Source organism: Chelonoidis abingdonii, chromosome 7 (assembly GCF_003597395.2).
Source record: "Chelonoidis abingdonii isolate Lonesome George chromosome 7, CheloAbing_2.0, whole genome shotgun sequence".
In the NCBI taxonomy this organism is placed as follows: domain Eukaryota; kingdom Metazoa; phylum Chordata; order Testudines; family Testudinidae; genus Chelonoidis; species Chelonoidis abingdonii.
Genome location: NC_133775.1, coordinates 82393402 through 82419542, shown reverse-complemented (window position 1 = coordinate 82419542; position 26141 = coordinate 82393402). Strand labels below are relative to the sequence as shown.

Below are 26141 nucleotides of genomic sequence, written 5' to 3'. Positions count from 1 at the left end.
TTGAGTGCGGTATATCCCTGCCATGACCCAGCCGCCCTTCGATTCCTTATTGACGGCCCGTGTCGGTCGTTGGAACGTTGGAGCCGCTTATGCTGACCTCCGTTCTCTGTTGGTTATGTTGTAAGTACAGTTATAATCCTTTATGTTTTGTCTAATCTTATGTTGTACAGATACTTAGCGGGGTTCGGGAGTAACCTTCCCTGAACCCGGTGCCTGAGCCGATGCTGGTCGCCAGGTTCTTAGTCGTTGCCTGCCGGCCTCGCGCCGTTGCTGACAGGAAAAATCACTGATCTGTTCCGTCCTCGGGGGGATTCGCGGTAAGTGGCCGGCGTTAAGCGACACCGCGGTGGAGCGGCCCTTTTATTTCGCTCCCTTTGCACAGCGCTGGGGCTTATTCGTCGACAGTGTTTTGCACGACCCCGTGGACGCGTTGCTGTTAGCACCGAGTCGACTCGTGGCCCCGCTCCTTTCGTATCTCCATCTTGAGCGTGTTGTGGGCAGCGCCCACTCTGTGGCCTGGTGTCCTCCCTACCACTAGCATGCTGCCAGACCAGATTCCACCGGCTCTCACGTACTGCTGTGACGTAATATAGACACTGACTTCCTGCTGCTTTGGTGGTGCTACGCAACAGCGTGCCTCGTAGCTGTCAGATCAATTCTTCTCTGCTAGATTGTGCGAAGTCGCCATACCTTCCCTGGGGCAAGAGACTATGAGCGAAATACCACTCGTAAGAGGAGAAGTGACGCTCGCTTTTACACGCTGGGCACCCTTATGTTGAATTCCCTACAACATTTTTAGTTCACCTGTCCGCTTGCACCATTTTCATCTGTCCTTTATTGTGGGAATAAAGCAATATACAGTGTTCTGGACTAGCCTTCTCTTATTTGATTTGCAAAGTTTTCATGAGGACCAGTCGAAAAGTAACAAGCGCCCACTGGCCCTCTACTACACGGACTACTGTAGCGTCGAGCCCGTGGTGCTCGCCTTCTGTGCTGCCTGCTGCTTCTGTTGGACATGACACCTCCTGGTTGGGTTGGAAGAAATCGGGATCGCCCATGGTGTAGTTAAGTAGGCAAACAATTTCTGTTCGCACCAGGCCCCTCTTGCTCCTCGTAGAAGCAGCACTACTTGACGAAGACGCCATGCATTCTGACCTTACCTTAGTATCTGCCATCTGTACTGCTTCTACTCCACTACAAATTAAAATATGAGACAAATCGCCGTTTCCTGGACGCTCACACAATTCTCTGGTTCCCCAGGAGCCGTCGCTTCTTCGCCTATAATGTGTATAGGCGAATATATCTTGCATGTAACAGCGCAAGTGATCTTCAAGGCTTCCCTTGGGTTCTGCTGTGCTCTCCTGATACATATACTTAGTTCCACTGGCCGAGGTATGCGTTTGGCTTTAGTGGACAGTTTCGCCCCACCCACAGCCGACTGAACGCAGGACTGAATCTTCTGTACCCGCTCGTTACTGTACTCTTTCAGGACCAGGCAGTTTCTACCGACCTCCGTCGCTCACAGATTCCCCGAGCATCACGATCCATCCCTGAAGCCTCGCTAAGTTGTTCGATCCGGTTGTGTATGCTGTTGTTTGCGTTCTGTAAGGATGTGGTGAACTAGCTCACTCGGAATGGATTTGTTCGTCTGTGTGTTAGAGATTCTTCCTGTCTGCGTCCTCTCCTTAATAGCTCGTTTACACGATATGTTGTATGCTAGAGAGCATCGCTCTAACCTCGGAGTTTTCGATATCTTCTAGCCCTGTAATCTGTTTCCTATGGTTGTGGGGCACACGATGCTGGCGCGCGGGGACATCATACAAACCTGGCACCCGACAAAGCTCGGCAACGTCGTTCCCTGGTCGTCAAGCGTGTTTTCCACATATAGAACCTGCATAGCTTCTCCAGCAAACGCGGTCGGTGGTGTGATAAGAGTTCCTGTTCCTGTATTGCTTGTTATGCCACCTCGTGACCCGCAAGCCCCAGGAATGAGGTGCCATCTCACTTAGATTCCGCACGCCCTAAAATTCGTTCTATTTGATAATCTCCATTTAGTTCCCCCCACTTCCTTTCTAAAACAAGGAATTTTTTCCTCTGTATGGTTTACCCATGTAGGCCACCAACCCCTACCATCCTTCAGGCAAGGTCTTCTCCTCATTTACTGATCGACGCCTCGTCATCCAACGCACGTTTGAGTCCGAGGTCCACATAGAGCGCACTGACGAGTATCCCTGGGCCTCAATATTGCTTCCCAGCGCATAAAGCCCGTAGTTCGAGGTCTGCATTTCCTATGTCCCCATGCAATTGACCACACCCGGACGAGGGAGCAGCTTGTCTAAAACCGGATCCGCCCCCCCCCCCCCAAGTACACCTAAAGAGGCTGAAATACTCCTGACTCTAGAAGTGGTTATAATCTCAAAGGGGTTTCCCCTTTGTGCCACTTCCTAGTCTTTTTCCTCCCATACTATCTTTCTAACTTGAGTGCACGACAGTTCCGACACATGTCGAGCGAGAGAGAGCATTGCATGTAGTTCAGTTCTCTCGTCCGCACTTTATCTCTCTCTCTCTCTCTCGTCTCGAGCTACGACATCCCACATCAAACGGTTGTGCACCAGACCTTGGCCCAGTAGCCACTCGTCATGGTAGCACCGCAGTCTATATGGCCCTCGTCGTGCTTACTTCACGCGCGAGCACGCACGGCCAATCCACCTACAGTGGAGCGAGGGTCTTTCTAGCGTTGCCATGAAGCGTAGATGTTGACATAGAAACCCCGGACTGCAACCTCGTGGAGAGAGTATAGTCTTCTGGCGTCTCGTGGATGCGGATGCGCGAGCTCCTCATCCTCTCTCGCCGGCCGTTCTCAATCTAGACGCCCGAGTTCGACTCGCCGCACCGGTCGTGTCTCGGTTCACGACTCCGATATATGCTTTAATACTCCCGCACGTTTCTGGCTCCCGATCACGTACAGGCGCATGTACTGCGTACCGTCCCGATCTCGACTGGTTTCGTGGGATCGAGCCTCCGGACGCCCTGTAGTAGGCGAGGAGTCTGGATCTCGTTTCCACTGGTACAGTTCTTACTCATCGATTCCGGAACTCCACCAAAAACCACGGACGGGTACGGCTGGGTCGGCAGGGGTATATATCCGGCACCATAGCGGCGCCACTCCAGGGGGCGCCCTGCCGACCCACCGAGTGTTGCTAGGGTAAAAATCTTCCGACGAACATGCACGCGGCGCGGGCACACCTAACTGGAATGGATATGAGCAACACATCTCGAAGAACAACAATTACAAAGGTGAGTAACCGTCTTTTTTTAAAAGTTGGAATAAGTTCACATTTTGTCACTGTTACCTAAAGCAGAAGATTAGGAGCCAGGATTCCTGGGTTCACTTCCTATCTCTGCCACTGATTCTGGGTGATACTGCACAAGTTATTTAGGTTCTCTGTACCACGTTTCCCTATATATAAAATGAAGGTGATACTCCTTGAACTGCAGTGTTGTGAGGCTTAATTCATTCATGTGAGTAAGGCACTTTGAGATCCCCTGATGAAAAACTATAGATGTGCAAAGTAGTAGTATTCTGACTCATAACCTTTCTCAATGGGTGTGACACTTCCCAGAGATACTTGGGATTGTGAAGCAGCCTTGTCCATGCCTTCTGTTGCTCAGCAGTCTGAAACCTACAGCCTCTGGCAATGCTAGCCCCCACAGACTTCTTTCTCTCTTTGCAGTCTAGTGGTAGGCACACATCAACCCCTGAGTCTCTGGAGCACTTCCTTGCAGTGTCCAGCCCTTAACTATTGTACACTCATAGAAATTACCAGGTAAGCTGTCCCCAAAGGAACAGTGCACACACCAGTTTGTTTGATTCAGCTGAGGTTTAGCTGCAAGATAATGTCATTGCATTGAGATATACCTATAGTGAAAATAGTCATAAGTTTATCATTAAAGGCAAAGATTTAAGAGATAGTGAGTAACGACAATGGAAACAGAAATGGCTATATATAAAACAGCAACATAAAATGCAAACCTTGGTGAACACTTATCAGTGGTTACCTTTCCTATAAAATAAAGTAGTTTTTCGCTCCAAAGGATTCAGTCTTTTGGCAAAGATAGCTGCATTTCAGTCAAACCAGAATCCCTGCACCATTCTTCAAGGTGTTTCCTCAGTGAATGGATAACAAAATGTGTTTTTGCTTCTCTTAATATTTCCCAGAACTCATTATTTTTGTCCTCAGAGTCAGGATGACACCCATGATTCCCTTCCTAGTATGCTGGCTCCAAGTTGCCTTCATATCCTCCTGTTGACTCCATATGCAAAACCAGGCTTCCATTGTGTTGATTTACAGTGCTTAATCTCCATATGAGCCAAAGCAGAAAGATGAATCCGTGTCCCTTTGTCTGGCAAAACCTGTTTGTCAACTCTACCTGGGACACCGATTTTAAAATATATTCTCAGTACATATACACAACTTCTGAAATATCACCCGGACGTACACTTCATAATGATTTTGAGAATCAGTATAACGGAAGCTTGTGTTAGGTGCCTCACTTTACCCTCTTTGGACAAATACTATAAAAGCTATGTACTAGGTGTGGTATGTTTGTCAAGCCTGATAGAAGTTGCTGTTATAGAAGACCAGCTGACACTGAAAGGCCTGTCACAGTGGGCATGAGTTGTCTCATCAGGCACTTTACTGGACATCATGTTAATCCTTTTTACTCCATTTGCAGCCCACACACTCTTGCAGTTTCCCCTGCTTTTTTCTAGTGCCCTACTATTGCTGAAGACGTTAACCTAGAAAATTCAAAAAGACATGGCCTATTAAAAACTGCAGTTTAAAGATTAGCAGTTCTTAGACAAAACATTCTTTTTACCATTTAAAGACATTGCCCATATAAAAGTTCTAAGAGGTTTTTCATTACATTCAAGCGTAAGTACCAGGAACCTCGGTAATTTGGAATTTAAAATTGAAATCGTGCTGAAGTAGCTATTACAGTTTAAATAATAAAGACAGAGTAGGTGTTTGGTACTTACCTGCTGGGTTTATATGCAAGTCCATGCTATGCTATTACGTCCTTCCTGAAAGCACTGCCTCTAGAGGCTGACATTGGCAAAAATGTCCATAAAGTGCTGGAAACTGATTCACTGGTATTCAGGGATCCTGTCCAGATATGGTATCTGGTTGAAAAATGGGCAAAAGAGCTAAGCTCATGATGGATATAAGTAGTATGTGTTTCCTTGCATTTCAAGTATCACCACCACCCAATACTTAGTTGTAATTAAAGCCACCAAGAAGTAGGTTTAGATGCTCGTAAGCATAATAGATATTCTCTGTGGTTTTCTGACCTTTATGTAATTTATTTAAATAATGTGGCACTCATCACCATGGCATCTGGACACATCATACACTGAAGCAAATATCAATGTATGCTGGAAATTGGGGCATTGCTAGTCTCCTCTCTCTTCCCCTATTGACCATTTCCCCAACAGAAATGTCTGAAGTGTAGGACCAGTAAACATAATGCCAGACCCATCCACCTGAGACTTTGTTGAATGGATGAGCTTTTACCATCTTCGGAAGGCTAACAGTTTCATGGATAGAGAGCAAGACTTGGTCTACTGGAAAGGTGTTGCCTCTTGTTTTCAATAATCCATATCTAGGCACTATCAGCAAGTGGAATTCAACTGACAGCAGCCAATACATTTGTGCATGGGGGAAAGAAATGGATTTTCATGTAGCCAAATCCCAAGCTATATGGGGCTTTCAAAGGTTATCAAACTCTTTTCTCTATCTCCTTATTACTGTGTTCCCTTTTATATGTGATTATTGTTAGTTTATGAAGAGGGGCTTAATGGATCTGTTTAATTTATGAAATCTGACTAATAAAGTCTCCAGTCAGTGGGTTTACATTGAAATTATCCCTTTATAATTATTTCCTGGTTATTTTTATATCCTGGTCACATTAAGGATGTGGCTGGAAAGAGAACAAGAAGATTTATATGTGCTTAGCTGGCTCTTTGCTCTTATTATACTTGATCAGTAAAGAGTAATCACAGAATTAAAAGTGGTGGGGGAAAAGCTGTATGCAAGTTTTCAGATGCCTTAAGGGGATGAATTTATAGCTTTCTTATTTAAAATATAAGGGTCAGAGAAAGCAATGGGGTTGCACAAATGTAAATGAAGGGAGAAGCCAGTCTTAAAAATGTTAAGCTTTGTTTTAAAGGGTAAAATTGCCACAATAGTTCATCATAAAGGGCATTATCAAAAATGTCTGTATTGCTAGAAAAAGATCTCACCTGGCTAATATTGTTCCTGTCTTCTAGGACCATGGGCCACTAGAAACAGCAGCATAGATAGCGGGGAGGCAGAGGTCGGACGCAGAGTTACCCAGGAAGTACCACCTGGAGTATTCTGGCGATCTCAAATCCATATCAGCCAGCCGCAGTTCGTGAAGTTCAATATCTCCTTAGGAAAGGATGCTCTTTTTGGTGTTTATATAAGAAGAGGACTTCCACCATCACATGCCCAGGTACTGTATGTCTATGCTTAATGGATTTAAAAGCCAAAAGATAAAATGTACTGATGATCTAATGGCAATTAGTTTTAGGTGGTAAGGGCTTGTGCTTTTGAAGTTGAGGGTCCTGGATTTTTCCCCAGTGCCTGAAGGCTATGATTTACCTCAGAGCCCTGGAGTTGGTTGTTTGCAACCATGGTTTTGTTACAGATTGGCATCCTCTAACAATAGATTATTTACAGGAGTGACCATTTTTCTTTTAGCTTGGAATAAATAAAGATTGTTTTCCTACAATCTTTGTAATGTCACCCTTTTAAAAAATTAACGTCTGCAGTTTGCCATTGTCAGTTTGAAATACTAGTGATGGAAATTCAGAACATGAATCTGCGCTGTTGTGCTGTAAATCAAAAACAACTCCACTGAAGTCATTGGAATTACACTAGTGAATAGATGGTGGGAGATTAGAATCAGGCCCACTATCTCAGAGTAACATACCACAGGCAGTTGGAGTGCTCTAAAAACAGAGACAGTCGCAACAAGCCTGATTCTCCCCTCATGTGCTGGTATAAATCATGAGTACTGTAGTCTGTGAAGTTATAAAGATGCTGACCTAATGTAAGTGAGAACATATTCAGGCTGAGACAGTGTCTTCATAAGGGACTTGCTGCTTTGACTTGCTGAAAAAAATCAGTTGTCAGAGTTTGGATAACTGGAAGTTTTCTATTCCATCACCACTAGCACATGTTGTTTAGATGTGGGTTTTCATGGTTATTTGTGTCAGTGTTGGGTTAATTTTAATCCCCTTTTCCCAATGTCTGTGCCTCAGGCCTCTTCCATCACAAGGTCACTAGGCTATGTATGCAGATTTGCATTTTCTCTTTCATTTACAGAGTTAAGTCTGGTGCTTGTCTTGCATTTCTTACAAACAACTGTAGTGAAAACTGATCAGTCCCTCATTTTTATGCTGACCCGATAATACAGAGCAATGGACACTCAATAAAAATAATGACTAACAAACTTAGAAAAAAATATAAGCAACTATTTCTTCGGAGAATGTGTAGTGAGAATTTGGAATTCATTGCTTTAGGAAGGCACATAGTCACCGCTGAGATTTGATTTAAATATCTTGAAAATTTTGGCCAGATCCAAACCCCATTAAAGTAAATGGAAAGATTCCCATTTACTTTGATGAGGTTTGGCTCAGACTCCTCATGAACAATAATATATTTTGTAGTTATGCATGCCAAGAAAAAAAGAAACCCCCATTCTTCAGGGAATGAGCAAAAGCACAGATGACTACCAATTTCAGGAAAGGATTCTTTCACTCATGTACAGCTTTGAAAATTAGCTCTTAGTACAAAGATTTTTACCTTAAATTTAGAAAGCTTAACTTGATATTTGAGCTCTGGAGAGCAAGTGCAGAAATTTAAGAATCCCTCTTGGGAATGCCCCCATTTGACATTCCTAGACACTTAGCCCCAATTTGCAAAGAATTTCTGTCATTTGCCAAAGCAGATTGGAGTTACACAGATTTATATATGGTTACATTACATGATTTTAGTAGCATACACACACACACCACCCCCAGCACAAAGAGTGAATAAATGAATTTTGTATGGGAAGCTACACTGGAGTCTGAAGATTCTGATTTATGGGCTAGCTCTGTCCATAGTCATTCCGCAGCCCTAAGACTATGGGCCAGAAACGATGCACACTATTATATTCAAGGGATTACAACCACCATATCTACATAATCCAAGAGCAAATGGACCTGTGGTTGTCTAACCACAATTCCCCTCTGTGGTGGCCTCTATTGAAATGCCACCTTCCCCCCAATGCAGCCACTCTACAAATAACAAGAAATTCTTAAATCATCCAGAAGCAGGAAGCCTGCAAAACAATCAGCAGATCTGCTAGATTGCCAGGAAGTAAAGCCCAGGAAACAGAAAACAAATAGTAGGAGTCAGTGATCAGATTTCCATGTGAAACATTAACACTGGGGTGCCTTGAAGTGTTGTACTACAAGAGGGCTCCCTGGGGAGATTGCAGAAGATTGCTGCCCCATTCTCACCTATTCTTGGACATGTCCATGAAGGATGGGAGATGGCCAAGGGGATTGAGTTCCAAAGGCAGGGACCCTTTTCTGAGGCAGCCTTGATTTCTGCCCTGGGCAATTCAGTCCCATGAACTTGACAGCAAGAAAATCACATTTGAAATTAATTACCCCAATAGAGTAAGAATGAAATGTGGTTAGTCAAAAGACTGGGTTCCAAATCATTGAGCTTCTTAGAGATTTTTACCACTCCTTTTAATTCCCGTAGGAAATGAACAGGAAGTCAGTGCAGACACTACGCTAGGATGTCATGTGCTCACAGTGACCTGCCCTTCTCAGGAGCAGCCAAAGCTCCAGGAAGATTTCAAGGGTAGCCTTAAGTAAGAGTGAATTTTAATTGTTTGGCTAAGAGGAGACAGAGGCATGGACGACTCTTGCAATAGCCCTATTAGGAAGGAATTGATAGTTTATTAATTCAAGCTGAATTTTACGTGTTACTGCCCTACAATCAAGTGTATCTACTGTGTTTCAGTAGAAACTATGACCAGGTAGATTCCTCCTCCTGTTCTCTCAACACAGCACCAACATACCAGACCCAAAACTCACATCCTTTATTGTTATCTTAAATAATAAAAAATAGCAACCCCATAAGTCTCAGCCTAAACTTCCTTCTCTGCATGGTTTCTACCTACAGGATCTTTCTTTCCCAGTGTCTAGTTAGAACTCCCCAAGAAGAGACTCCAGCCTTTTTTTAACCCTGGATAGAGTCAAGAAAATCCATGTGCATGATCATCAGAAGTTACTCTCCATCTTCATGCAGGGTGTTAGCATTGGACAATAGGAAGACTCAGCAGAAAAGCCCCACATCCTTATGCAGGATCCTAAATCCTACCAGCCTGTTGCACGTAGAAATGATTTTAGGAAAAGGAAAAGAAAAGAGCCTGCTGCACATCTGAACTTTAGAAGAGTAGCCTTGTTCTGATTCCAGAGAGGAGCAAAGATTTCTGTATTAATGAAAATAATCTGAATTTGACACCAGATGATGTGCTAAAGTTGTACTTTAAAATCCTTGTAACTGCAAGTTAAGGACTTGAGCAGTAAAAGCAGTGAACAAGTTCACTTGACAGTTCATCACTGATCGGTGCTGATATGTCAAGCCAAGTAAAATCCTTTGTGGGAACAAGTCAATAATCAGCAAATTAGGTACATGATTACCCTGAGACAACAAGATGCAGTTCTTGTCTGAGAGCCCTGCTGAGATTTAACCTTCTCAGTATTACTGTTTAGTAAATATTCCAAACGCCTAGTTTAGTCAGTCAAACTGATGTAGCTGTAAGGCCATCCAGAAACAGCTTGGTGTAGTACTGTGGCTAGGGAATGTAGCTCTGGAGGGGGAACATACAGACAGAAATGCAGGCTTGTGTGGCAAGTGAGCTAGAAATAAAAGCTCTCACTATATTTTCAAGAAAGATTTTTCCTGACTATGCGGTACAGCCATGTAACAAAACGTTCATAACCCCCTTAAAAAGTGGCCCTTAAATGGTGGAAAGCAAATTAATAAAAGGCTGCACACTGCAGATAATATTTGGAAAAGAAATAATAAATCTCTTGGATTAAGCACATATATGCTGCTTATATAGTGATCCAAGCAAACATTGATATTACTGCTCATCTGCAGACTATTTCAAATGATAGCATGAAAAAGTAAGTTTACAGAAATGCTATTAGGAATGCTTGGCCAAAGCAATCCACCAGAGCATATTACAATCCTTTCCCACGTAGTATTTTATTTGCAAAAATCTCTCTCTTGCCTGGGTGTGTAAACCACTCATGTTTTCAGTTAGAAGTGGGACTAACTGGAAATCATTTGGATAGTGGGGCAGCCAGGATGTTCTCTTGCTTCATAAACACCATTGATATTTTCATATTTTTGATGCTCTCAGCAGTCAGAAATCAGAATGATATCATGCTCATCAATTCAGTCTCTGTTATATGTCACGCTTTGCTCTGCCTTATGCTGCTTACATTATGTCACACTGAATCATGTACATTCAAATATTAAAGTAAATTGTTTGATTGGCTGTCAGCATGGATATCAGATGGCTGGTGGGTGGGTATTTAATGCATAATCAACAATTTGGATGTTTATGAAGTACTAATTTTAAAACACTTTGCAAACAAGTTTTTTTTCCCCAACACATGTTGTTCAGAGCTTGTTTGCGCTGAGTGGATCTTATGAAGTTTGGCATGAGGATGAGCTCCCACCACAATGTCTAAATCTATATCTGGATTTTGAACACTTGATGTTCATGGTTTTTAACTCCATGTTTTGGTTCATCCAATTATTAAAATAAGGTCTATTTTAAAAATTTGGGTTTATATCCTGATTTCAAACACTCTTGGAGTCTGGTTTGGACTCATCTGTAATTTGGAAGTGCAGCCAGGTATCAGGCTTTAAGACACTCTGTGTGGAGTTGCAAAGCTATTTTGCTGACTCACACTGGCTGCCCAAGCAGTTGGGTCTGTTATTCTCAGAAGTATAAGAGAGAGGGATAAGATGCCTTGAAAGGAAACTTTGTAGGGACAAATTGATCAGGAAGAACTTAGGTTAACATTAAGGTCTGTAAGTACAGATATGCTTCAGGACTTTCTTACATAGGGTGAAAAAAGAAGAGCAAACCCAAGGAAAGGATAAATTTGGACAATTAACCCATTGTATTGACAGTGGGCTCAAAATCTCACCTTTTTACAGGAGGCCTGATCTGTATAAAGCACTCCTCTCATGTCTGCAAAATCAAGCCAGGATTTCTACAAGGACAGGTGCTCTCATGCAGTTACCGGTGCTTTTTGTTTCTGGACAGTCTTTTGTCATTTCTGATTGCAGATCAGTCCTAAGCCATGAACCATAGAGGAGTATAAAAATAGAAGTCAGCCAAACTTTCAGACCTCTATAAAGATTCAATTTGAGTTGTAAATAGTGATGTGTAGCAGTTCTTAATATATGTGAGTTGATATCATCCCTAGCACTCTGTGTTCATTGTGTGAGTAGAAACCTGCACGATTTCTTCCTAATGAGCACAGGTGCATGTGCTTGTTTTCTGTATGTGACATGTCTCACGCTCTTATCTGTCTATGGGTTGCTTTAGGACACGTGTAACATTTTCAACAGAGCTTTGTGTAAAAACAGTTAGTAAATCAGAGGATCAGTAGAGCAACATGATGCAAAATAATGATCTAGCTGGGCATGTGGTGAAGCAGAACCAAGCCTGGGAATGGTCTTGATGGCCTGTTTCCTTGGCCAATCAAGACTAGACACATTGCTCTGGAGTGTGTTTGTTAATGTCCATACAACACTTGGCAGCTGTATACACAGATAAGTGTTAGGTCTGATTATGGCTTCTGCATAAGGAGCAATTTGGAAAGTCCACACTCAGCTAGAATAAACCCCATCCAAGCCAGGTTTTGCAGTGGCACGCATATAGGAGAATATGCAGAGACCTTCCATCTCTTTCATGTCTCCAGGATCAGGAAGGATAAGGGGGCATGCCCAGCATACATAGTGCGCCTCTTGGGGTTTATGCTGGTGTGCTCCAGCGAGGGCCCCTCCAGAAGGCATTCTGCCTCCCTCTCCCTCTTAGGCCTTGTCTACAGTACAGGGGAAATTCGACCTAAACTGTGCAATTTGAGCTACATGAATAGCATAACTCATATCGACGTAGCTTAGATTTACTTACCACGGGGTCCACGCTACACGGTGTCGATGGGAGACGCTCTCCTGTTGACTCCCTCTACTTGTCTTGATCTGTTGGAGGACAGGAGTCGATGGGAGAGCGATCTGCGATCTATTTAGCAGGTCTTCACTACACCCACTAAATAGATTGCTGGTGCATCGATTGCTGCTCATTGATCCCCCGGGAAGTGTAGACAAGCCCTTAGTGCTGGTCATTTCTGAACGGGATTGAGACTTGTCGTGAGTGAGCTTCCACGAGTGTTGCCCATGCTGTACCTGTACTGGAATTTTAATATCATGGCTCTCGACCGTGGACCTTTCCTGACCACTGAATTCATCTTAATGAGAAGTTTTAAGGAGGAATAATGCTCATCTATTGAATGTTGGTTATGGATAAAATTTTAATGATATGGACAGGTCTGCAAAGGGACCTGCCATTGCTAGGTCACACCCATGATCACAGGAGGAGACTGGGGACACTGCAGCTAAAGCTGCTTCAATCCCTTTTAGCTCTTCCAGCTTGTTCCTCTTCGATTCCACCAACCGCTGAGCCTGCCCTGCCATCTGAGATAGAATCAGCATCAGACATGGGGGAGGCAGAGGAGCCTGCCAGCACAAGCAGACCAGAACAGCATGTTGCCAATAAGAAATGTCAGCTTTTATTGCTACTTTCTTCCATGTCGACTGTCAGTGAGCAAACCTTCCAAAGAGCAATAAAAAAATTTCCGAGGTTGTTGCCCCACTAATAACATTTTCCAAGAGTGTAGTGAGTCCATCTTTAACCTCTGATTGCTTGCAGGTACGTTTTGGTAACATTTCCAAAGGTCGCTGATTTAATGGTCTGATTTACAAACAGGTTTGACACCATTTATGCTCTGAAAGTTACTGACATGTCAGAATTGTGTAAATCCCTGCTGTGTATTGGCTTATCCCTAAACTGAATTCTTTTTCCTAGCCATGTGCCGTGTAAAATAGGTTTGGGTGGAGAGCACACAGGTATTTAGTTTAGTCACTTCTTGCTATTACACCCTCCCATCCACCCCCCAAAATGCTTTACAGAGAGGAAGGATGGCCCAGTGGTCTGTAACTCTAGGAAACTGGGGTTCAGGTCCCTGCTATATCACAGAATTCCTTAGGCAAGTCACTTAATCTATTTGTGTCTCAGTTTCCCATCTATGCAATGGGGATACTAGCATTCTCATACTTAACAGAGGAGTTCTGAGGATACATACAGTAAATACTGTGAAGTGCTCAGGTACTTTGGTGTTGGGGATACCTTTAGACACAGTTGTTGTCAGACACTACTACCCCTAACTTGAATGCACCTGAAAACAGGCAGGTACATACCATGACACTACAAATAGTTCCATAATCCTGAAGACTTAAATTTCTTTCTCTCCTATGGAAGGGAATATATTATTAATTATTGTTATTATTATTATTATTATTTCTTATTTCTTGTTTATTTTCTTATTATATTTTAATTTATTTTCAGTAACTCGGTATTAATTAATGGAATTCAGCCTGCAGTGCACAAAGTCCTCTGCAGGAGAAGTGGCATATTTAGAGTTCAGGACGATAGTTATTTTTAAATAAAAGCAGAGTGTTTCTATTCTTTGAGCTATCACCAGCCTGGACTGTTTGTGCTAGTGATAACAGAGGGAAATGCAACAACACTCCTGACAAGCAAGCACGTACTATTACTGTATTTTATTGAACACATACGTCTTGCTTTAGACATATCTATCTATCTCGATCTAGTGCTAGATAGATAGATGTGTCTAAAGCAAGACATGTTTTCATAGGGGACTTGTTATATAGCTATAAAAACATTAGATATATTGGTTTTGGTGTATTTCTTAGGGACTTCCTCATATAGAGGCTATGGGGACTAGTGGGTTGAGTGTCGTATCTGCCTGGAAGTTCTAGAATCACAGAAGTTATGGATAGGAAAAGTCTGTTAGGTCATCTAGTCCAGCTGCCTGCCTAGGCAGAATTATTCCATGTTGGAGATTTAACTAATATTTCTTCCAATCTTGTTTGAAATATACCAAGCAATGGAGTTTCCCTTGGGAGATTATTACACCACCAAATAGATCTTACTGTTGGGAAGATTTTCCTGACACTCTGGTTAAATTTTCCCTTTCTTAATTTCATCTGAGTACTAGTAACACCCCTTCTGTGTGCTAAATAATTCCTTACTTTGCTCACAGTTTTCACCTTGCGAATGGTTAACATGTCCCACCTATACTGGAACTTATCCAGGCTTGCCATCCTCAGTCTTTCCTCATAAATCAATTCCTTATTTCTGTTGTTCCTTTCTGAATCCTCCAGTTTGTCAGTAACTTTCAAGCAATGAGATGCCCAAAACTGAACACAGTTGCAACAGAGCCAACCAAAGCCCTGGCTGGGATGATTTAGTTGGTGTTGGTCCTGCTTTGAGCAGGGAGTTGGACTAGATGACCTCCTGAGGTCTCTTCCAACCCTAATATTCTATGATTCTGTGAATACTTTCTTTCTCTGTGTGGTGATGCTCTACAGTAAAGCTTCAGTCAGGTAGAGAGTGGGATACCTTATACACCTCTACCTTGATATAATGCTGTCCTCGGGAGCCAAAAAACCTTACTGTGTTATAGGTGAAACAGCATTGTAATGAACTTGCTTTGATCCACTGGAGTGCGCAGCCCCGCCCCTCCGGAGCACTGCTTTACCACATTATATCCGAATTCGTGTTAGATCGGGTCACGTTATATCAGGGTAGAAGTATATTAGGCAAAAACAATGAGGAGACATATTCACAATGAGGAGACTTTCATTCATTAGTACCTCAGGTGGTGTGTCTGAGATTTCTGTGCCAGTACTATGCCAGCAGGAGACTGCAGTAGGTGATTGCTGTGGAATGGGTGAGTTTCTTTCAAAATGAGATTTCCTGATTTGAGAATTTATATAAGAACCTAAGACTTGCTATGAAGGATCCAAACATTAATCCAGCGCATCCTGAATCTTGCTCTAACAGTGGCCAATATCTGGTGCTTCAGCAGGTAAAAAATCACCATAATGTGCTAGGCCAACTAAACAATGCAGTACATAGAGGAGAGTTGGTTCCTGAACAATATTCTTACACCCTGTAGCATGAAATCTTATTAAAGTTTGCATGTCTGCTGTACATGTTGTCATTGGTCTAAAATCCATTCAGTATTTTTTTAGATGAGAACAGATAATGTGACTAATTGGCAACTTTCTTCGAAAGCTCAGACTTTGGAGGACTTTTACTTAAACACTTGCCAACATTTTTGCAGAGTGCAGACACTTAATTCTGTCTGTATCACAGTATCGGAAAGGATAAGAGAATTGCTACCAGACCCATAATGAATAAGGAAAGGCTGGCTTCAAATTGCCACCCTCTCCAAATAAGGGTTGAAGGGAAGGGCATTTGGAGGAAGAGTGGGCAAGATATTGTGCCAGATTTTGATCTGTAGCATTACTCTTAATTCAGGTCTCTCTGTTTCTGTTTTACCACACAGTATGATTTCATGGAGCGTTTGGATGGGAAAGAGAAATGGAGTGTGGTGGAGTCCCCCCGGGAACGTCGAAGTATCCAGACCCTGGTTCAGAATGAAGCTGTGTTTGGTCAATACTTGGATGTGGGTTTGTGGCACCTGGCATTTTACAATGATGGCAAGGACAAAGAAGTAGTCTCTTTCAATACAGTTATCTTAGGTATGTATATCTGCATGCTGAGGATCTTCCCCTCTGTTTGCTTATCTTTATTAAGTGTGGAGGCCTTCTATTAGCTATCTATTTTTGTGCATATTTTGCTTTAATCCAGTAATATTTGATGTATGTTGAGTGTAGGTAGGAAAAGAGGGAAACCTTTGTAGGGGTGAGTTGTGGATGGTTTTGTGTTGCCTATATTGAAGGCCGAAATCTGTGATCCTGTTAATATTTAGCTGTCTTTCAAAAAGAAAATGAATGAACCCAGAGGCTTTACAATGGACAAATCTTATAACTACAGATATTAATAATAGTGGTGTATGGTTGTTCCTGCAAAGCTGCGTTCTAAATGGCTGTTTGGAGGTTGTTCATGTTGTCACACCCAACTGCCAGCAGTGCATAGCTGAGACTTCATCACTGAAACACTCACCAAAACTTGACATGGAACTTAGGTGGTATCATGATAACAGGATAAGCAGTGCTTTAAATCCCTGTTAGTCCCCCTTGAATACACTCCTTCAGGTGATGGTTTTACTACCTTACCCCCCCCCCAGGGTGCAACCATACCACGTTTTGACTGGATTGGGGAACCGTACTCTCTATTTACCAACCATGCTAACCTGACAGGTCCAACTAGGTTTGGCACCTATAAGCCTTTTTCCTCTCGGGGCTGTGACCAGTGAAATGATTAAAGTATTTCAAAAACAGCTACTAAAAACCAAAGCATTATATATGCACCCAAAGTTATATAACATGCAAAGCAAAGATTAAAGCTAATAACGGTCTATATACATATCGCCCTTAATCTAAACCGTAACCTTTCCTTGCAAACTTTGGTAAATTCCATTCAGCCCGGTTACTTCCATCTCTGGCGAAGGGGAAAGAGCATGCTTTCTGCAATTTCTATGTCCTCAGAGTGTGTCTTTCAGACACTCCCCCTGGCCCTGGCTGAAAGCCCACTTGTCCCCCTTCCTGCTTAGCCTAGCATCTTCCAGGTTTTCGTATCCTCTTTAATCATAGGCCTAGACCTACACGAAGAAAACTGTTGCCAACCTGATTGGACCCAGGCAGGGACATTCCCCAATTAATATCTTCCGCCATTGTTCCCTTAAAGAGACTTATCTTTGTCATTGTTATATTTCTGTTTGCTTCATCCATAACAGTGTCCTTTGATTTAACTCCTCATAGTTCAGCAAGGTAATATCAAGCAGGTAAACTATTATTTTTATAAATATATGATATTTATAAAAAAATACACATAACTCCCTCTTTCTGCCTATTAATCACTAACACCCCAAAAGAAAGAGGAGGTGAAAGTATGTTAGCCAACCATCCCCTTGCCACCCCTGCCCCCAAACATCTGAGAGTGGGTCATCCCCTGAAGACATGAGAATGGATGGAAGAGGGCCACTATCCTTTGCCCTGAGAATAAAATTATGATGAAAGCTTGAGGCTTTATGAAGAGGGACACTCAAGAGCAGAGTGTCAGGCAACTGAAAACCAAAACCAGGCCAGAGACCCAAGTCTTTATCAAAAGGTGTGTTGAAGTTGGTTGAAGTGCTTGGGGACCCTTTCAGAGTATCGCTGTTATAGCAAAACCTGAAACCACAAATGAGTTTCCCCTGTTTAGTAAAAGATTTTCACAGCCGACGAGTTGCTCACTTCCTCTCTGCTGATAAGGAATTAAGAAGTAGTGTTGCTGGTCTTTGTGAGTCTTGTGTAGTCCAATTTGTGAGTCTCGTACAGGTCCTATTCAGCTAGGAAGAAGGGGATCACGATCTGCAACCTCAAGGGAGAAGTTATAAAATGGTGAAAAACAGAGACATTTTCGTTACTTGAAGGATCAGTGCTAAAAAGACAGATGCACTATGGGCCTGATTCTCCTCCCAGATATAATCCTGGTATAATCCACCAAATTACACTGTGTAATCCACCAAATTCACTCAAGTGAGTCCTGATTAACACAGGTGTGAAAGGATAGTCCAGCCTTGAATCTTTAGGCTTAGAGGCAGTTATTTCTGTTAAGCTGCAATGTGAGATATGAATAATGATTTTCCCTTCATAATCCACAAATGATTTTATGTGTCTCTGTGTGTGCATGTATATGCACATGAATGCACACACCCACAGACAGACAGACAGTCCGTTCATATATAGAGAGAGTTTTCTGCAACTCCAAATGACATGTGAACTTTCTTGTACAGGTCCCTTAGTGGTTTGGTATACTCTCCCAACCCATCTTGCAAAAGCTACTCCTTGAGCTGTTATAAACTGCTTGTCTTAATGTTGCTAGGTCTGGACTACATCTTAGAAGAAAGTCAAAGGTAATAGGTCTAATAGTCAGGTAGACATCTCGATAGAGCAATGATAGTAATCGGACTGAAATGCAGAGAAAAGTACAGTATTTTATCCAGTTCAGAGGTTCTCCCACATATAACTATTATCAGAACTTTCACCAACAAGAAGCACTGAGAGAACTGAAAGCCTCTTTGATATGAAACATGAGAGAGAATGTCAGGCAAGATGTCAACCACAGACCCCACTAAATATATGGTACCTTTGAACACAGGGAAAGAACTTTCATGTGCTGTGCAGGAAAAGAAACGAATCCTTCAATAGTCAAGTGTCCTCTTCACAAAACAACAAAATGGCATATTTTTGAGTCACACATTTTGGCTTTTGTTTTCACCACTACCAAGAATACTATCCAGTGGTCTAGCTGATGGTTATGGGTTGAGTTTTCTTTCACTTTGTGGTCTGTTTTCTGTATCTCAATTCTTTACTTCAGATTTGAGATTTGTTTTCTATTCAGAATCCTGAAGTATAACATTAGCCTAGAAAGGAAATGTAGTTTCTCTGTGAACTCTGACTCCCAAAGAGTCAGTGTGTGACTTTGAGCAGGTTACTAGATCTCCCAGTATCTCAATTTCCCTGTCTGTGAAATGAGGTTGATACTTACCTATGTCAGGTGAAGTTTTTTGTAATCACCGTTAGGTAGTATTTTAATTCCAAGTGAGTGGAAGACAAAATCAAGAAAAGAAAAAGAAAACCAAAAATTTATTTTTAAAAACCTAGATCAAAACCATATTTTAAATTACAGTTTTTGAAATCCAATAATATTGAGTAAACATAAGGTTCAGAAATGTTAATGTGATAGGTTGTCACCCCCAGGGTGAAGCTTGGAAGCCATTGGAATCTCTGTGCCCACAGCCCATTCAGCTGGGTTGGCCTCCCACACTGCTCTGCTGGTGATACCCAGCCAGTCCCTCCCCCTCCCCCCACCCCTGGGGACTGTTATCACCCAACTCAACAGCGGGTAGCACCACACACCCAACTGAGTCACCTGAGTGCTCTACCAGCAGCCAATTTCCCAGCTCCCCAGCATTGCACCCCTACTGGAGTATAAACCCAGAATTATAGAGTCTTGCACTGGACAGGTATCTGTACAGTGCAAGCTCCTTAAACTAGTACGCTTCCCCCTTGATGTGGGGAAGATATGCATCAGCCTTTTACCAGAGCTAAGATTTCCAAATGCTTCACTCAAAGACACACTGGTTAAGATAAAACATAAAACAGGTTTATTAACTACAGAGCGATACCTTTTACGTTTTTATAAGTGATAGTAAACAGATCAAAGCAGGAAATTAAACGAAATCGCAATTTCTGTCTCATACAGACTAGATAGGATTTGAATCAGCAATATTATGCAAGCAGGTTTTAGCTTCCTTAAACAGACAGGGCTTTCTTCTTTCTCACCTGGGACCCCCTTCTGCAGTCCAGTCTTTGTTCCTTTGGTGTTTCCAGGTGTTGTCTGGTAGAGGAGTGAGTCCTAGATATGATGTCATAGTTTTTCCATATGGCGGGAACCCCTTTGTTCCAAACCAGATTCCCAGCCCAGTTTGTGGAAAAGTACAGGTACCAAAATGGACTCCAGTATCATGTGATTTGGTCACAAGCCCTTGCATCCTGCTGATGAGTCATGGCTGTTGCCCACAGGCTGACTGAAGGAGGATAAGCTTTTCCATAGTCCGTTGTCTTTGCTGATGAGCTCTATCTAGCTTCTTCATTGTTGTACCTGAAAGGTTAGTTGTGGATGTTTCCAACTTCACAACAATTTTTAATATCACATACATAACAAAACGTTATAACTTCACATACAATGATAGCACATAGAATCCAACAATATATTAATAGTTAGCAGATCAAGTCTTTTAGAATGATACCTCACAAGACATACACACAACATATCATAATTATATGACAGTGGCGAATATAGGGTGCCTCGATGTCACAGTAAATATGTAGCATTTTTTTAAAAGTGACTTGTCATTATCAAGTTGAATGCAAAACTTGAACTGGATGTACATTCAGCACTAGCTTTCTTTCTGCAGCCAAGACCAGGAGTAACTAATGTGTCTTTGATGTCTGTCTTTCAGATTCAGTGCAGGATTGTCCACGTAATTGTCATGGGAATGGCGAGTGTGTATCTGGAGTCTGTCACTGTTTTCCAGGATTCCATGGTGCTGATTGTGCTAAAGGTACCATTTACCCTATGTTAATCATTATTCTACAGTATGTGGTAGGCTTGACATGGGAGTGGATCTCCAGAACAGGTTAGTTACATGGATTCTATTGAGATCCAAGAAGTGGATTTTATATATATATATCTCTATATGACGGAGTTAAAGCAGTTGGTCGAGTGAAAATAATGCTGTATTGCTGATGAGCCTGGATAAGCGTAGCTAGTTTCTGTGCCAAGATAGGTAGGAAAGAAGAATTTACTAAAAAGAAAAAGCTTCATTTCCAGTAAAAGCAGCTGAATTACCATCAGTGCTTTCTGATTATCATTAATTTACCTGTAATAGAAGACAGAGCATCTTCTTTACTTGTACATTTTATATGTTCTTTCTAGGCTATGCATGTTTCTAATTCATAAAGGTTTTTTTTTATCTTGTAATCTTTTAAAACTGTAATACTTACAGGACTTTCAGAGAATGAGAATGAGGGATTTATACTCAGGGAAGTATAAAAATATAAAGGGGAAGTATAAAAATAACCCTATTCTGGAGGCTTATTTTAGTGAATTAACACTATGAGGTCCAGTGTCACAATTTCAAAAGCTAGCTACAAATGTAAAGCACATCCATGGATGGATGATATTGCGGTGTTATGTAATAAATGCTTCTAGCTATGGGGTAGGTATTTTTGAGGGGTAATGTTTCTGGTAAACATATTAAACTACAAAAAATACAGTTCAAATCATGTTCAGGGTCTGTCAGACACAAAAAAGCCAGAAAACTGAGAGTCATGGAAGATACTCTTGGCTTAGCCTAGCTACTGCAATAGGAGCAATAGTGTATATAATCAACTGCTCTGTGGAGATCCCTGTAATTCGTGGGCATGGTGATTGTTATTTTAAAACAGTCTTCACTCTCAATTTCCTGGTTTGTGTGGGATTAAGTCAGACTTTCAGTGCTGTGTGTTTGGGATTGTTTTCTTTGGAGTGAGGGTTCATTAATGTTCAAAGGGGGAAATATGTATTTTGGATACTATTTCAGATTCAGTGGTGACCCTTAAAAATATGCCCATTTTGCCCTAAATAAATTAATAAGTTTACTTCAGTACTAGCCTTGTTATTTATACTTACTGTAGGTAATACCAAGGCAACATTATTATCTGAGGCATTAAGATAACTGGCAAGTTTTACAAAGGAGACCACTGTATATATTCAAAGCATATGGCATTACTGTGTGTGCTGTACATGCATATTGACACTGGTGCACATTTATTTGTTGTTAATCTGTGAAAAAGTGTGTGTAGTACCTTCATGCTTCACTGCCACTCTTTAGACATCTCCATCTTGGCCATTAAACATCTCATGTGCCTTCTGCATTATGCAGCAATAATTCTATATCACTAAGCCACTTTTGGTGTAGGGTTCTTACATCATCTGCTGTAATACTGTACTTCAAATTTATGGCAGAAAACACTGTTCAGGCTCCATCAGACTAACAGTCATATTCTAGGACACTTGTAAAACAGTTATATCTCAATAAGTCTACTAGCACCACTCAGTCAACACATAATGCCTCTCCCTATCTTTGCTGCTCTCTTCCATGTGTTGTGTCTTTACCCTTTCAAAAGCACAAGTATAATAGTAAGTTTCATGAATTCTGAGAAGTCTTTAATTTCTTTCCCCTTTATTAATGTTTGTAGTTAAACACCATGGACTATGTTTTTAGGGGCAAAATGTGTATGCATGCAAACTTCACATGTACATGTGCAGATAGATACACATACAGTTACTGGTCTGAAACAGACCAAAAACTGTAGGGTTGTACACGTGTGCATTATGAATATCTCACCCATTGAACATGCCTTTTAATATCTCCATTCATTTTGTATGGATTTTTCTGTCTACTTCAGTGGATACTGTATGTGAGAGCCGTTTGAGAGGGCAGGGTTTAAAATTAGGATTCTATGTAATGTTAAGCTTAAAATAATAACATAATATACTGAAGTAAATTAGTTTTAATGAAGGTAGCCTTAAGCTATTAGTTCTGTTTGTAGCTAATATGTTTTCAAACTGATTTTAATTTCTGAATTCCCTAACACCATACAATTCACTTTCTCTGGTTATCCACAGAAATCTTTAGAGTAATGGCCAATGTAGCTAAAGTATGGGTTAGGGGGTTCCTTGAACAGCTGTTAGAGCTTGATTCGTGCAGTAGTACAACAGCCTAACAGCTTCATATAGGGTGAAAATCATCTCTGTTACTGAGGGCCAGTGGAAGGCCTTTCGCAATATCTAACCCCACTTGGGTTTGCAAGTGGAGTGACTGCCCAGGAGTGCCTGCACACCCTGTATATGCCATGGAAAGGGTCATCACACCATCCTCCCATAGTTTGTGGTGGAAGGCCACAATGGGACGGGCTTGTAGAGGGACCACAGATCCAACTTTTGTGTATCCAGTGGCCCCAGCACTACATGTGACTGCTATGGAAGAATTGCAGCTACTAGCACAAGCCATAGGCTGGAATATTAGCCCTGGCCCTGGATTTGAGTGAAGGTGGCTTTTACCTCCCCAGTGCTCAGGCTTCATGTGAGTAGGGTGACCAGATTGTTAGAGTGAAATATCAGGACACATTGGGCGAGCTGGGGAGTGAGGGGAGGGAGAAACAGACACAGGTGCACAGCCCTGACCAGAGCCAGAGGCACACTGGTCTGCCTGGCCTTGGGCTACCAGCATGCCCCTTCCTGGTGGGCCCATGCTGCGCCACACAGTTCCCCTGCCCAGTGCCCCCTGGATCCAGTATGCCCAGCGCCCCCCTACAACTCTTCCACCACAAATGCACAGTGCTGTGTACACACACCCTGCCCAGCACCCCCCTCCCCATAGCCTCACCACAGCTGCCCAGCACCCAACACAGAACCCCCCACTTGCTAGTTTCCTAATACACACCGATTTCCCTTCCCTTCCTTCCTTTCTCCCTCCCAGTGCCCTTCCCCACAGCCCCACAACCACACCTACACGATGCCCCACACAGACCTGCACTGCCCAGTGCCCTGACACACACAAACCTCCCCCACTGCCCAGCGCCCTTCACACCCTCACAACCCAGCAACCCCCACACACCTCCCAGACGCTCACTCCATCACACCCTGCCCCCTTCCCTGGCTGCGCTCACCAGCCCTGCTGGAAGGTCTCTGGCTCCTAGGGTGAGAGCGGCGAGGCGGGTCTCCAGACTCTCCATGTGCTGCACCCGCCACAAGCATGAGCTCCGTGGCTCCCATTGGCGGGGAAAAGTGCCAGTGGGAGCTGCTGGAGCCGCAGAGCAGGGCTTGCACGAGCCAGCGGCACGCAAAGCCCCCCTATCCTAAGAGCAAGAGGGACCTGCCACGGGATGAGCTGGAGAGTCCCAGTGGTGCTCATCTGAGGTGGCTTCCATCCCGGGAAGCATGTGGCAGGCTGGTCCCCCTGGCTCCTAGGGTGCGGGTCGGATCAGGTGGGGGAGCGGAGGGCTCTCTGCCCACTCCTGGCCCCTGCAAGCCCCACCCCTACAACATGTGGTGCTCCTGCTAGCAGGCGGGTGGGCACCAGGAGCTGCCGCAGGAAGCAGTAAGTGGCAGCGCCGCGGCTGCGGTCCAGATGGTCCCCAATATTGGAACAAAGGGCATCCCGACCGATGTAAGTTCAGGACACGGGACAAGTCCCCTCAAATCAGGACTATCCCAATAATATCAGGATATCTGGTAACCCTACATGTGAGTGGATTGGATTTCACCCATAGTAGAGAAAGCTGATACCGTTATGGATCCAATCCTGACATTTATGCTCAATCCTCACTTAGGCAAAATTCCCTTTAAAATCAATGGGACTTTAACCTGACTAAGACTTGCATTTACCATATGAAAAATCTACATTTTACATTTTAATCTCAAGTGATTGAAGCACCACAGAAATGTAAAAGCTTTTAACTCAGAGGATAATTCAGTGGGTGTGTGTCTGTCTTCAAAATATGTGTTTGCTTTAAACTGGTGCAGAAGCAGCCATAAACTGAACTGTATTGCTGGTAACTTCACAAGTTGTAATATGTCCTTAAGTATTAGTCATAAAAGTGCCCAATGACAGAGAGACAAAATAGTGTCAAGGAGGAATTCGGGGAATATGCACTTTTTAGAGCCATGATTATGTTACTTTGACACTGTGTTACATTTATTTTGTGTGTTCAGTTGTATTTTTCCATAATTCCCGTGACGCCCCTTGGGAGGTATTAAACACATCTTCTTCCTCACCTTAACAGACCCTAATGCTTTTTCCTGTGCCTGTTCTAACACTGGTTTAGCTGCTTTCAATTAGCCAATGCCCCTTGCTAAGTCAATAAGCAGGCATGATTCCTTCTGCCCTGCTTTTTGAGATTTGCAGTGTTTGTTGCAGAAACAACCAACTGATTTAGGATCTTTGGAGTGTATCAAACTTACTATAATTTGTTTTACTCTTCTAACATTTTGAAGGACATGTAAATTCTCTCACCTCAGGAAAAAAAATTTTATCCAAAGCCATCATCATACAGTTTTGCAAATGTGCTGATATTCATACCTCTTTGAATTATACCTTCTAAGGTGAACTTAGAGCTTGCGTTATGAAATGGTTTAGCTAAACTCAAAAAGTGAAATTCTGCCCAGACTTGTACCAAATGCAACATCACACAGGGTTCAGATACCATAATGATGAGCATGGTATAAACATCTACATAAATGAAAGGATGTGGAATTTGACCTGAACTGTTTGAGAGCTGATGACTGGCATTCTTGATTTGTGAAGAAAAATTAAGAGTCAACTAGTGATAGCTCCTGATGGTGGCCATTAAGTTGGCATTTAGCAGATAAATTTCATTGATTATGCAATATAATAAGCAATTTGTTTGGATTAATATCTTGATCTAAAATGCTTTTTTTTTTTAAACCAGCAATGTGTAGCATGTTTCATCAGTTGCTTCTCCTGTCTGGCTGTAATAGATCTCAGTTATTTATTCTCAGCATTTCCTATTCTTCTTGTGTGGCATTTTCATTATTTTATTTTAATTCTGTTTGTTTTTGGCTTGCTGGCAAAGGATGGTGCCATTTAAATAAGTATAAATACAAGGGTAGGTTTTTTCCTAAATGATTTTTTTCATTCTGAGCTCTTCATTTTATTGTGTTTAAAATAATTATTAAGCCCATCTAAAATTGTGGCATATTTCTTTTCTTTATTTTGAAAGCATTTGGTATTTCTAATGGTTGCTTTTAATAAGATAGAAGCTCTTATCATTACCACTCCTTCTATATTGCATGTGTGCTTTTGACCTGCTGTATAAACACTTAACAGGTTAGATGCTAAATAATTGGGTGAATAAGTAGCTACTAACTACTGAAAATGACAACTCCTGCTGCCTATGGTTGTCACTGAAGAAAAATAATGGTAATATTATAAAACATAAACTGTTTTAATTAGAGGCTAGTGAAACTGTTTTGGCACTCTCTGAACCTGGGGTTATTCAGAGACTTTTAGGCAGAGCAGGGATTTTCCTTTGTGCAAATAACAAGCCCCATGCCACCAAGTAGGTTGCCTGGCCTTGCCT

General features: G+C 42.3%; 1 protein-coding gene across 3 annotated transcripts in view; it reads left to right on the top strand.

Annotated features, from left to right (window-relative positions):
• Positions 1-26141, top strand: part of TENM2 (teneurin transmembrane protein 2) — an 851854-nt gene that overhangs the window by 669471 nt on the left and 156242 nt on the right. For all 3 annotated transcript variants that reach the window (XM_075068078.1, XM_075068077.1, XM_075068079.1), the window contains 3 exons: positions 6332-6537; positions 15830-16025; positions 20456-20557. In XM_075068078.1, the coding sequence (XP_074924179.1) occupies positions 6332-6537; positions 15830-16025; positions 20456-20557 (504 nt within the window). The remainder of the gene's footprint in view (positions 1-6331; positions 6538-15829; positions 16026-20455; positions 20558-26141) is intronic.